We start from the raw sequence: 10,937 nt of genomic DNA on the forward strand, positions 1-10,937 counted from the left end.
TTAAAATTATTGTAGCATATATCATGATAAACATTGTTTAAATAAGGATGATTTCATCCATAATAGCGAATTGGCAATTTAATATAAGCCGTGCAAATATAATGATAATTCGTTTTAATTGTTTGTTTACCTTTTTAAAAATCTTAAATAATCTATTATTCTATACTAACGGAAACTTTGGAGGTAAAACAGTTTTTAAAGAGCATTAATTTGTACAAAATATAAATCGTAAAATGTTTTTTTTTTATTATAAGTAAACGCCTACCTAATATCCAGGCCGTATGTTTTATCACTGTCATAAGCAGAAAGATCTCCGCAAGCCAGAAAAGGAACAATAATCCTAATAATCATATAATAAGCTGTACAACAAAATATCAAAAAAATATTTCTTAACAAAAAGTATATTTATGAGGGATTGGTCAATGGGATACGATAAATGGGTGTAGGAAAGTCGTATTCTGAGTATAAAGATAACTTTAAAACATCTAGAATCACGATATATCTAAAGAAGTCCATTTAAAACTCGGCTTGTATCCCATATATGCACAATGATAAATTATCGCGTTAGAGATGATCGCAAAATGGTTATTAAACACTGGAATAAAACCTTAATGGACAGTCAACCATATTCTATAACTCAGATGATGGGGGGGGGGGGGGGGGGGCTTTGGATGTAAAAGCCCTTCAACCACCTTCAAAATTCCTAAAATTTACTTTAAACACTATGCTAACACATATTTTTCGGACACCCGCTTTAAAGTATATTAGGACATCATTTATTTCCATCAGTATTTTTATCTCAACTTTTTACTACATTACGTCCATAACTTTCTTTAATATATTGTAATATATTGCAAACCATTAAATTGACACTTTTTATTTCTAAATGGTAATTCCTGTGGCGTGCAAAGGGCTTGCCAGGGGGATTTTGACACACGCCTTACAGTTTTTGACACCTCATTTGACTCAAATTCTATGGGGGTATAGCGGGGTTAAATACACCCATTCACATAATAAACATACTTAAAAGTCCAACTCAGAGGGTGGGTGTGACTTCTTTTAACCTGACATTCCCTTGGCTGTGTTAGGGGCATGTAGACCCTTGTCAAGGGGAGTTTATTGGGCTTGATACATAGTACATACCCCTTTTGTACGCCTCTGCATTGAGTTAGTATGTCCAAAAAAGGAATACTAAAATGTATTGCAGACATCCATCCTGTAACTTGTATTGTATGTATATTAAATTAAAATGTTGACTGACCTATTGATACCCTCCAGTTGGTTAAAATCTGTATATGAGTGATCAAGAAGGGGGTTCACCATTGTGGGAACATATCCATCTGGTGGCCTGAATTTAAATATGTTTTCAGAGTATTGTAATTAATTGGATTTTTAAATAACCTAGTAATATAGAATAATAATAAAATAGGTTACTTATAAAGTAAACTAATAAGTTTACCTCAAAATAAAATGGTTTTTAGATTTTCAAAAGAGATTAGAAAAAAGGCTAAAAATACTTTCAAATTATAAAAATGAATAGAAAGTAATTCAAGAAAAATGTTAAAAATTATTAATATGAAACTTCACCTGTAATTTTGACACACAACAAAAGCCTAAAAAGAAAAAAAATATAGATAAATAAAAGAAAGTTTGTTTCAAATGATTCAACATTGTATAATTTGGAGAGAAAAGGCAAAGTTCGGCCGCCGTTTGTTCAGAGTTACAAATTATGCCAAATTAGAGCAACTATCGTGCCAAATTTAATGTTATCAAGTCAAAAAAGTAGAATTCACAAATCCCCCCCCCCCCCATCCCCTCCTTTCACGCAACCTTTTCATCTCATTATTTGTTGGTTGAGATCAGTCGGACGGACATACACATTATATAGCTGCGCTTCTGCAAATGATACGTACCTCAATACTTGAATTTCTGGAGGACCTAGGCTTGGCAATAGTAACATTAGGGAAGAATAGTCGTAGCTGGCTGTACAGTAAACTTACATCACGACCTCTAATTGAAATAGCAAGGATGATTTTTCTATAATATAAACGAAGTTAATATGTTTGGAAAAAATGCTTACATGTCAATTTTTTCATTACTTTTTGTTTATTGGTTTTTAATCTATGTTTCTTTTCTATTACCTATTTACATTTATTCTACAAATTTTTCTTGTTTTAAGAAACCAACAATTTGTAACCTGAATATTTTAGCCACAAAAGTTCCTCCTTTGCATAGAACATGTGTTGTGATGTTAAGAGCCGCCAGCAACAGTTGGGCTTGAATATACTCATCTTAAACAAATATTTTAAATTTACCTATTGATGATACATATTTATAAATATAACTAAAGGGAGAAACGTTGATATGCGTGCGTGTTGAGGCGGCCACCATGTCCACTAAGAGATATAAGTTTTCCGGAATTTTAATGTAGGTAGTAGATTTGAAATCTGCATCAAATTTTAAGGATTTTTTTTATAAAATTCGTTTTTTTGTAAAATTCTTTATCTAAAAGCGAAAATACATTTTAAGTTAATTAATTTTGACCAATAGGATAGGTGGATTTTAAACTACCTGCGCTCTTATTGGTTGAATGATGTACGACATCCAATCAGAGCGCAGATTTTTTAAATCCACCAATCACAGATGCCAAAATTAATTAACTTAATTTGTATTTCCGCTTTTAGATAAAGAATTATACAAAAAACGAATTTTATAAAAAATCCTTAAAATTTGATGCAGATTTCAAATCTACTCCCTACATTACAATTCCGGAAAACTTATATCTCTTAATGTCCAACCCCCCCCCCCCCAAAAAAAAAGAAGCTTTATACAATTTTCAACTTACACCTCAAGACTGCTCCCCCCCCCCCCTTAATATTCTGTTTACGCCTCGTCAACATCTAGAAACACCCATTTTGATATTTTAAGATGTTTACTAACTTGATTAAAGAAATTGTAAAAACTGTATTGATCTTCACCTTACTCCCTAGTAAAAACCCTCATGCACCAATACCTAATCTGTAAAAATTGTATTGTTACCAATATCATGAAGGCCAGTGACATCCGGTGCTCCATCACAGACAACCAGCTGAGCTTGCTCGCCAGAAAAATGCTCCACAATCTTGTTGGCCGTAGACAACTTGGTTATATCACCCTGGAAAGTATGATTTTTCATGAATGCTCCTTATCCTCATTTTTTTTGTTTATTAAAGCTAGTCTTATTAAAGTGGGTAGGTAGTAATAACAATTTAGCGCAACAAGAAAAATGTCACAAATCCATTAAAATCCACAAAACTAACTTTTATCTTACATAGCATAAGAAGCATAATGTTTTGTTCAAACTGGCATAACAGCAGAGTAGCCAATGAAAGTATCGAACTTACTGACGAACATAGTACGGTTATTGAGTATCTGCGCTTTTATTTGCAAAATTAATGTCTTACCTATAGAAGTTCGTTATAAAGTACTATTAAGATTATAAATGCAACCTGTATTTGAATGACCCCAGGAAGAGGAGCCATAGCCTGAAGGTCGACAGCAACAATTTTTACGGAATCTTTCTCTTCCTCTTTCACCTAAAATAATTATTTTCAAAAAATGAAATACCTTGCCTGGCGATTTGCATATGGTAAGTTTAACAAAAAGAAATAAGAGCTCAACTTTTAAATCAAGTCTTAATCCTTATTCTTCTTCTTAGAAGTTTTCCAATGCCCGCTTCTAAGAATTTGTAGTACACGATTTTTTAGCCTTCTATTATTATATTTCTAAATTTACTACCTACTTGGAAACTTCGATTATATAATCTTGTTTCCCTTTCATAGTTGGCAATTAATTTTGATATAGAAAGTTTACAAAATATTTACCTGTCCTCTAAGTTTCTTGGATAAAACCTGACTCCAGCTTCCTGGGGCAGCGCATAAATCAACAACTTTGTTAACATCCTATGAAAATAAGAAAAGTTTTTAACTTGTTTTGGCGAGATAACCTTCTAAATTACTCATTTGCAACAGGAAAACAACTGATTAATCGAAATATATACTTAACTTATTATGGTTTTGATTTTAGGGGTTCTACCTTAGTAATAATGACGACATTTATAACTGAACCCAAAATATTTATTTCTATGTATTAAACTTATTGGTAATACCTACTCCTGCATTTGCAAGCATATACATGATTTACAGCTTAGAATGTTATGTAAAAAATATTTTGGAAATATGTTTAAAAACCAAATTCTACGACATAGGTACTACAAACATCATGTGAACCATCTGACATTAACATTATTGAAAGAAACTAAAATCCATTAGGTAATTTAATTATTTGAGTTTTAAACTTTCGGGTGTGATTAAAGAATTGCTTACCTTAAAGATGTCAAATTCATCATTAATCTGCATAAGTTTAAAAGCACTCCTAGCCCTCCATCCTTCTTCTTTTGCTAACCTGAAAAACATTACAATTAGGACTATGGAACCAATTCTTTATACAAAATTAACAGGATGTCTTGTCAGTCACTATGTAAGTCCACTCTAAACAGCTATCCACATTTTTTAATTCAGTTTACATTAAACTAGGCATGATTTTGGTTTGTAAATTTGGCACTGGAAAAAATACCAATATCCCAAATTTTGTTGGTCAATAATGTTTGAAGGAGGTGAAGTGCAATCAAACAATCGATATATAATTACTTTGATGTCGCACTATAGTTTCGCCTACGCTAATAAAATGGTCTTTGCTGCTGGCTTATATAACGTTACCCTCCATACACCCCTTTTACCCCATCCCTTCCCCTCCTCCTGCTAAAGGAAAAAACTGACTAATAATGAACACTAAATTGTAAACTTTACTTGACGACAAAACTTCCCCTGTCATAATTTCTACGTGTATTATACCTAGCAATTATTAGCCCCCCCGCCAAAAAAAACTTTCTACAAACTATTATTATAGGTATTTAGGTCTCATTTGAAAAAAAGGGTAATATTACAATACATCTTAATGTAATAAATATTATACCTGTAGTAAACATCTCTTTTGTCTTTTGATGACCTTCCCATTTTTAATCTACTCTGAAAATTTTATATTAAATTGTAAAAATAAAAAATGGATAAAATTAAAGTAATTATGAGATCTGATCTTAACGAGTTTATTTCATAAATAATATAAAGTAAATGCAATTACAATAAGTAGGTAGGTACCTATGTATTCAAAAACAATTGAAATGTATTTTTGTATCATTTGAAAATATTTTTATACAACAACATTTCTTAATTGAAGAAATTGCGCAAAATCCTGATCCATAGAGGTCAATGTTCTCAAAAAAGTTTGTTTATCTTCAGCTGTCCAAGACTAAAAATAAAAATATTAAAATAATTGTATCTTATGTGAAAGGATAGGTATACTATTACTTGGATCTTACACCATATTTTCATATTTTATAATAAAGTGAAACTCGTAGCTGGCTAAAATAACAATTCCCTCCTCCACTCCATTTACCCTATCCACTCATCATTTACTGGATGAACGAACTGACCAATAAATGACAGGAAAAATAGCAACCTAAATTGACGACAATTTTCCCCTGTCATAATATCCACGTATATTCTACATCCATTTTATATAAAATGAATAACGGAGAATTGTGTCAGTGTAATAAAGTTGTCAATATTGGACTACCTAAACACTTGATGCATTTTTTTCTTCGAAAATATGTAGGTAACATTCGAAGAAAAGAATAAGGTATAATTTATTTCCTAAATGGTTTTTATTACATACCTTAAACCAAGCACGGAAAAGCCTCAATTGACAGGGAAACATTTCATGGCCATTTCCTAAATCATGATTGATTGATTGGTCAATTAGTTTTAGTTTCTTCATGTTTCGAAATTGCACGTTTGTATAATAAAATTAAATGAAAACCATTTTTTTTTGTGGAGGTTAGGTAACTTTTTTAGGGGGGGATAGTTATTGACCTATAAGAAGCTAAACTGTTGAGAACTAAATCGGTTTGGCAGTTAGTGAGATCCCTAACAGAATACAAGCAGACAATGACATCCTGTTACTTGTACAGATACATTTCCAGAATTATTTTGATTAAAACATAATTACAAATATTGTTTTGATTTACCTGATAAATCTAGATTTTCTAACCCATCCATAAGATCACTCTGGTCACCAGAGTAAATATATTCCTCTACTAGAGTCTTAATAAAAGAAAACGATATGTATTTATTTAATTCTCTTATGTCTGATGATAAAATCATCTGTTTTTGTTTACCTTCAAAAGTCCAATTTAAAGATATTTTATAGTAACCCCGCCGCTGGGTCTATGCATAAGGAAAAAAATCCCTCCCCAATTATTTTCTATTTATTAAATTGTTACTAAAATAAGGGTGGGGTGGAGGGGGGTCAGTGCTTGTTAGGTACTTAGAGGGAAAGCACCAATTAGTTCCATATTTATTTTTGAATCGCGTATACGACTCTAGTAGATGTGGCACACCAAACATGAATGTGGTATAACTAAGGGGGGGGGGGGAAGTTCTGACACTTTTGCGTAAACAGTGATTATAGGCTTTGTCTTTGGAGATAATGGATAGGTTATTTGGCAAAAAAGTTTCCTTTTGGGATGTAGTTTTCCTATTTTTAAAAAATTTTGGATTCGGCCTCCAGGTTCCGGTACTCCAGGCCTCCAGGTGGATTCTGGACAGGTAAAAAAAAAAATTCAAGATAGAACAAAACTTATTTAACAAAAGTTGGTACTTTATGGATGGTATGAACTAATTTGAAGAAATTTTTGAAATCGGGCTCCAGGTTCTGGTACTGCAGGCCTCCAGGTGGATCCTGGACAGGTAAAAATTGAAAATTTTTAATTTTAAAGTTAGAACAAAACTTATTCAACAAAAGTTGGTACTTTATAGATGGTATGAACTAATTTGAAGAAATTTTTGGATTCGGCCTCCAGGTTGCGGTACTCCAGGCCTCCAGGTGGATTCTGGACAGGTAAAAATTGAAAATTCAAGATAGAACAAAACTTATTTAACAAAAGTTTATACTTTATGGATGGTATGAACTAATTTGAAGAAATTTTTGAAATCGGGCTCCAGGTTCTGGTACTGCAGGCCTCCAGGTGGATCCTGGACAGGTAAAAATTGAAAATTTTTAATTTTAAAGTTAGAACAAAACTTATTTAACAAAAGTTGCTACTTTATGGATGGTATGATCTAATTTGAAGAAAATTTTGAACTCGGGCTCCAGGTTCTGGTACTGCAGGCCTCCAGGTGGATCCTGGACAGGTAAAAATTGAAAATTTTTAATTTAAAAGTTAGAACAAAACTTATCTAACAAAAGTGGCTTCTTTATGGATGGTATGAACTAATTTGAAGAAAATTTTGAAATCGGGCTCCAGGTTCAGGTACTGCAGGCCTTCAGGTGGATCCTGGACAGGTAAAAATTGAAAATTTTTAATTTAAAAGTTAGAACAAAACTTATTTGACAAAAGTGGCTTCTTTATGGATGGTATGAACTAATTTGAAGAAAATATTGAAATCGGGCTCCAGCTTCAGGTGCTGCAGGCCTCCAAGTGGATCCTGGACAGGTAAAAATTGAAAATTTTATTTTAAAAGTTAGAACAAAACTTATTTTTACAAAAGTGGCTTCTTTATGGATGGTATGAACTAATTTGAAGAAAATTTTGATATCGGGCTCCAGGTTCAGGTGCTGCAGGCCTCCAGGTGGATCCTGGACAGGTAGAAGTAAAAAACTTTTACTTTAAAAGTTAAAACAAAACTTATTTTTACAAAAGTGGCTTCTTTATAGATGGTTTTAACTAATCTGAAGAAAATTTTGAAATCGAGCTCCAGGTGGATCCTGGACAGATAAACAGTAATTTTTTACTTTAAAAGTTAGAAAAAAACTTATTTAAAAAAAGTGGCTTCTTTATAGATGGTATGAACTATTTTGAAGAAAATTTTGAAATCGGGCTTCAGGTTCAGGTACTGCAGGCCACCAGGTAGATCCTGGACAGGTAAAAATTGAAATTCTTTACTTTAAAAGTTAGAACAAAACTTATTTAACAAAAGTGGCTTCTTTATGGATGGTAGGAAGTAATTTGAAGAAAATTTTGAAATCGGGCTCCAGGTTCAGGTACAGCAGGCCTCCAGGTGGATCCTGGACAGGTAAAAACTAAAATTTTTTTCAATTAAAGTTAGAACAAAACTTATTGAACAAAAGTTGATACTTTATGGATGGTATTAAATACTTTTTAAAAAAATTTGAAATTGGGCTCCAGGTTCAGGTACTGCAGGCCTCCAGGTAGATCCTGGACATGTAAAAATTGAATTTTTTCACTTTAAAAGTTAGATCAAAACTTATTTTACAAAAGTTGATACTTTATGAATGGTATTAACTAATTTGAAGAAAATTTTGAAATTTCAAAGTTTCTTCAAATTACTTCCTACCATCTTTAGAGAAGCCACTTTTGTCAAATAAGTTTTGTTTTAACTTTTAAAGTAAAAATTTTTAATTTTTACCTGTCCAGGATCCACCTGGAGGCCTGCAGTACCTGAACCTGGCGCCCGATTTCAAAATTTTCTTCAAATTACTTCCTACCATCTATAAAGAAGCCACTTTTGTTAAATAAGTTTTGTTCTAACTTTTAAAGTAAAAATTGAAATTTTTACCTGAACCTGGAGCCCGATTTCAAAATTTTTTTCAGATTAGTTAATACCATCTATAAAGAAGCCACTTAGGTTAAATGAGTTTTGTTTTAACTTTTAAAGTAAAAATTTCAGTTTTTACCTGTCCAGGATCCACCTGAAGGCCTGCAGTACCTAAACCTGGAGCCCGATTTCAAAATTTTTCTTCAAATTAGTTAATACTATCTATAAAGAAGCCACTTTTGTCAAATAAGTTTTGTTCTAACTTTTAAAGTAAAAAAATTCAGTTTTTACCTGTCCAGGATCCACCTGGAGGCCTGCAGTACCTGAACCTGGAGCCCGATTTCAAAATTTTCTTTAAATTAGTTCAAACCATCTATAAAGAAGCCACTTTTGTTAAATAAGTTTTGTTCTAACTTTTAAATTATAAATTTTCAATTTTTACCTGTCCAGGATCCACCTGGAGGCCTGCAGTACCAGAACCTGGAGACCGAGTTCAAAATTTTCTTCAAATTAGATCATACCATCCATAAAGAAGCCACTTTTGTTAGATAAGTTTTGTTCTAACTTTTAAAGTAAAAATTTTCAATTTTTACCTGTCCAGGATCCACCTGGAGGCCTGCAGCACCTGAACCTGGAGCCCGATTTCAAAAATTTCTTCAAATTAGTTTATACCATCCATAAAGTACAAACTTTTGTTAAATAAGTTTTGTTCTATCTTGAATTTTCAATTTTTACCTGTCCAGAATCCACCTGGAGGCCTGGAGTACCGCAACCTGGAGGCCGAATCCAAAAATTTCTTAAAATTAGTTCATACCATCTATGAAGTACAAACTTTTGTTAAATAAGTTTTGTTCTAACTATAAAATTAAAAATTTTCAATTTTTACCTGTCCAGGATCCACCTGGAGGCCTGCAGTACCAGAACCTGGAGCCCGATTTCAAAAATTTCTTCAAATTAGTTCATACCATCCATAAAGTACCAACTTTTGTTAAATAAGTTTTGTTCTATCTTGAATTTTTTTTTTTTACCTGTCCAGAATCCACCTGGAGGCCTGGAGTACCGGAACCTGGAGGCCGAATCCAAATTTTTTTTTAAAATAGGAAAACTACATCCCAAAAGGAAACTTTTTTGCCAAATAACCTATCCATTATCTCCAAAGACAAAGCCTATAATCACTGTTTACGCAAAAGTGTCAGAACTTCCCCCCCCCCCCCCTTAAATGAGACATCAAATTTTGGGGGCAGATGAAAAGGTCGTCATTACTACAAAGACAAAATCTCCAAAGGTTTAGCCAGTACCTGATTAAATGTGACCAGCTGGTCTGGAGACCATCCCTCCCTCCAGGACAGGATACAAAGTTGCTGGGTGCTACACCTGCCGTAATTCATTCTCTTACATCAATTATAAAACACTAGATTTTCCTTATAGGTCTTATTTATCGTGATTTTTGGTTCTTCATCTGGAGAAGGCATATTTATTTATTACTTAGATCAAAAGGTATTTCTTTTTTATTCTGCTTTTAAAATAAAGGCATACATCACAAAGGGGCCAGCATGCAAAAATTAACTAGGTGATTTGATTAGGTACCAAGAATCGAACAAGAAATTAATCATTTTGTGAATAGCTCAGCTATAGAAAGTAGCGCTTGGAACTGCAATTGAAACTAGATGTACCTACGATTAATACCTCTAAGGACGGTTGATAACGAAAATTTATTGTATATCCAAAAGCATTGACATCCCAAATATTGCAGACAACCAACCTTTTGATTGCTCGCCCACTGTCTCGAAGTCTTAACTGTGCATGGTAATAAGATAGATCTATTACCCCTTCACTTACTAATAATCTAGTAATCTGCGCGTCCCACATAGAAGCATATATTACAACTTTTAACACCTCAAGTTAAGCTTAGGCTGAGATTCGAACCCATCATCTCCCTGCGGATGCGCTACGTTACAGTCCAGAGCATTATACTGGGTAACTCATTAAGTTTCTTTTCTATTTGTTGATAGTACCATCACCCCTCTAATGTAATACGTTTTTTTTTATTAAAGTAATGTAAACCTAAAATAATAAAATACTCTTCTTTCCTAATATCATAAGGCAATCTTCTCCACATATTAAATCTGAAAGAATATCAATGCTACCTACAAAAAATAGAAAAATTACATATTTTTATTATTTTATTTATATTTTAAAGTAAATAATTTCGTGATGAATATAATAATTACATAACCAGAGAAATCAGATATCATGAGTTTAAAACTGGCATAAAAAAAATAA

General features: G+C 32.7%; 2 protein-coding genes across 4 annotated transcripts in view; both read right to left on the minus strand.

Annotated features, from left to right (window-relative positions):
- The window catches only part of LOC145316126 (tRNA (cytidine(32)/guanosine(34)-2'-O)-methyltransferase-like), a 7,302-nt gene extending 2,191 nt beyond the window's left edge, over positions 1 to 5,111 (minus strand). The window contains exons 1-10 of the mRNA XM_080156440.1: positions 5,014 to 5,111; positions 4,365 to 4,443; positions 3,864 to 3,941; positions 3,489 to 3,575; positions 3,040 to 3,154; positions 2,198 to 2,291; positions 1,914 to 2,010; positions 1,588 to 1,613; positions 1,262 to 1,348; positions 266 to 340 (exon numbers count right to left, since the gene is read on the minus strand). Coding sequence (XP_080012566.1) covers positions 266 to 340; positions 1,262 to 1,348; positions 1,588 to 1,613; positions 1,914 to 2,010; positions 2,198 to 2,291; positions 3,040 to 3,154; positions 3,489 to 3,575; positions 3,864 to 3,941; positions 4,365 to 4,443; positions 5,014 to 5,054 — 779 coding nt within the window. The 5' untranslated portion in view covers positions 5,055 to 5,111. The remainder of the gene's footprint in view (positions 1 to 265; positions 341 to 1,261; positions 1,349 to 1,587; positions 1,614 to 1,913; positions 2,011 to 2,197; positions 2,292 to 3,039; positions 3,155 to 3,488; positions 3,576 to 3,863; positions 3,942 to 4,364; positions 4,444 to 5,013) is intronic.
- Positions 5,066 to 10,803, minus strand: LOC145316129 (uncharacterized protein C14orf119 homolog). Of its 3 annotated transcripts, none has more exons than XM_080156447.1 (5): positions 10,745 to 10,803; positions 9,953 to 10,113; positions 6,125 to 6,200; positions 5,773 to 5,828; positions 5,066 to 5,346 (listed from the first exon to the last, which is right to left on the minus strand). In XM_080156447.1, the coding sequence occupies exons 2-5, from the start codon at positions 10,040 to 10,042 to the stop codon at positions 5,248 to 5,250; spliced, it is 321 nt and encodes a 106-aa protein (XP_080012573.1). In that variant the 5' UTR covers positions 10,043 to 10,113; positions 10,745 to 10,803; the 3' UTR covers positions 5,066 to 5,247. The 3 variants fall into 3 exon arrangements, with proteins under 3 accessions (XP_080012573.1, XP_080012572.1, XP_080012571.1); XM_080156446.1 differs by having other exon boundaries at positions 9,953 to 10,027; positions 10,744 to 10,803; XM_080156445.1 differs by lacking the exon at positions 10,745 to 10,803 and adding an exon at positions 10,417 to 10,538 and having other exon boundaries at positions 9,953 to 10,028.
- Positions 10,804 to 10,937: the final 134 nt, after the last annotated feature.

Source organism: Acartia tonsa, chromosome 4, assembly GCF_053477335.1.
Source record: "Acartia tonsa isolate MP-2025a chromosome 4, ASM5347733v1, whole genome shotgun sequence".
NCBI classification, from domain to species: domain Eukaryota; kingdom Metazoa; phylum Arthropoda; class Copepoda; order Calanoida; family Acartiidae; genus Acartia; species Acartia tonsa.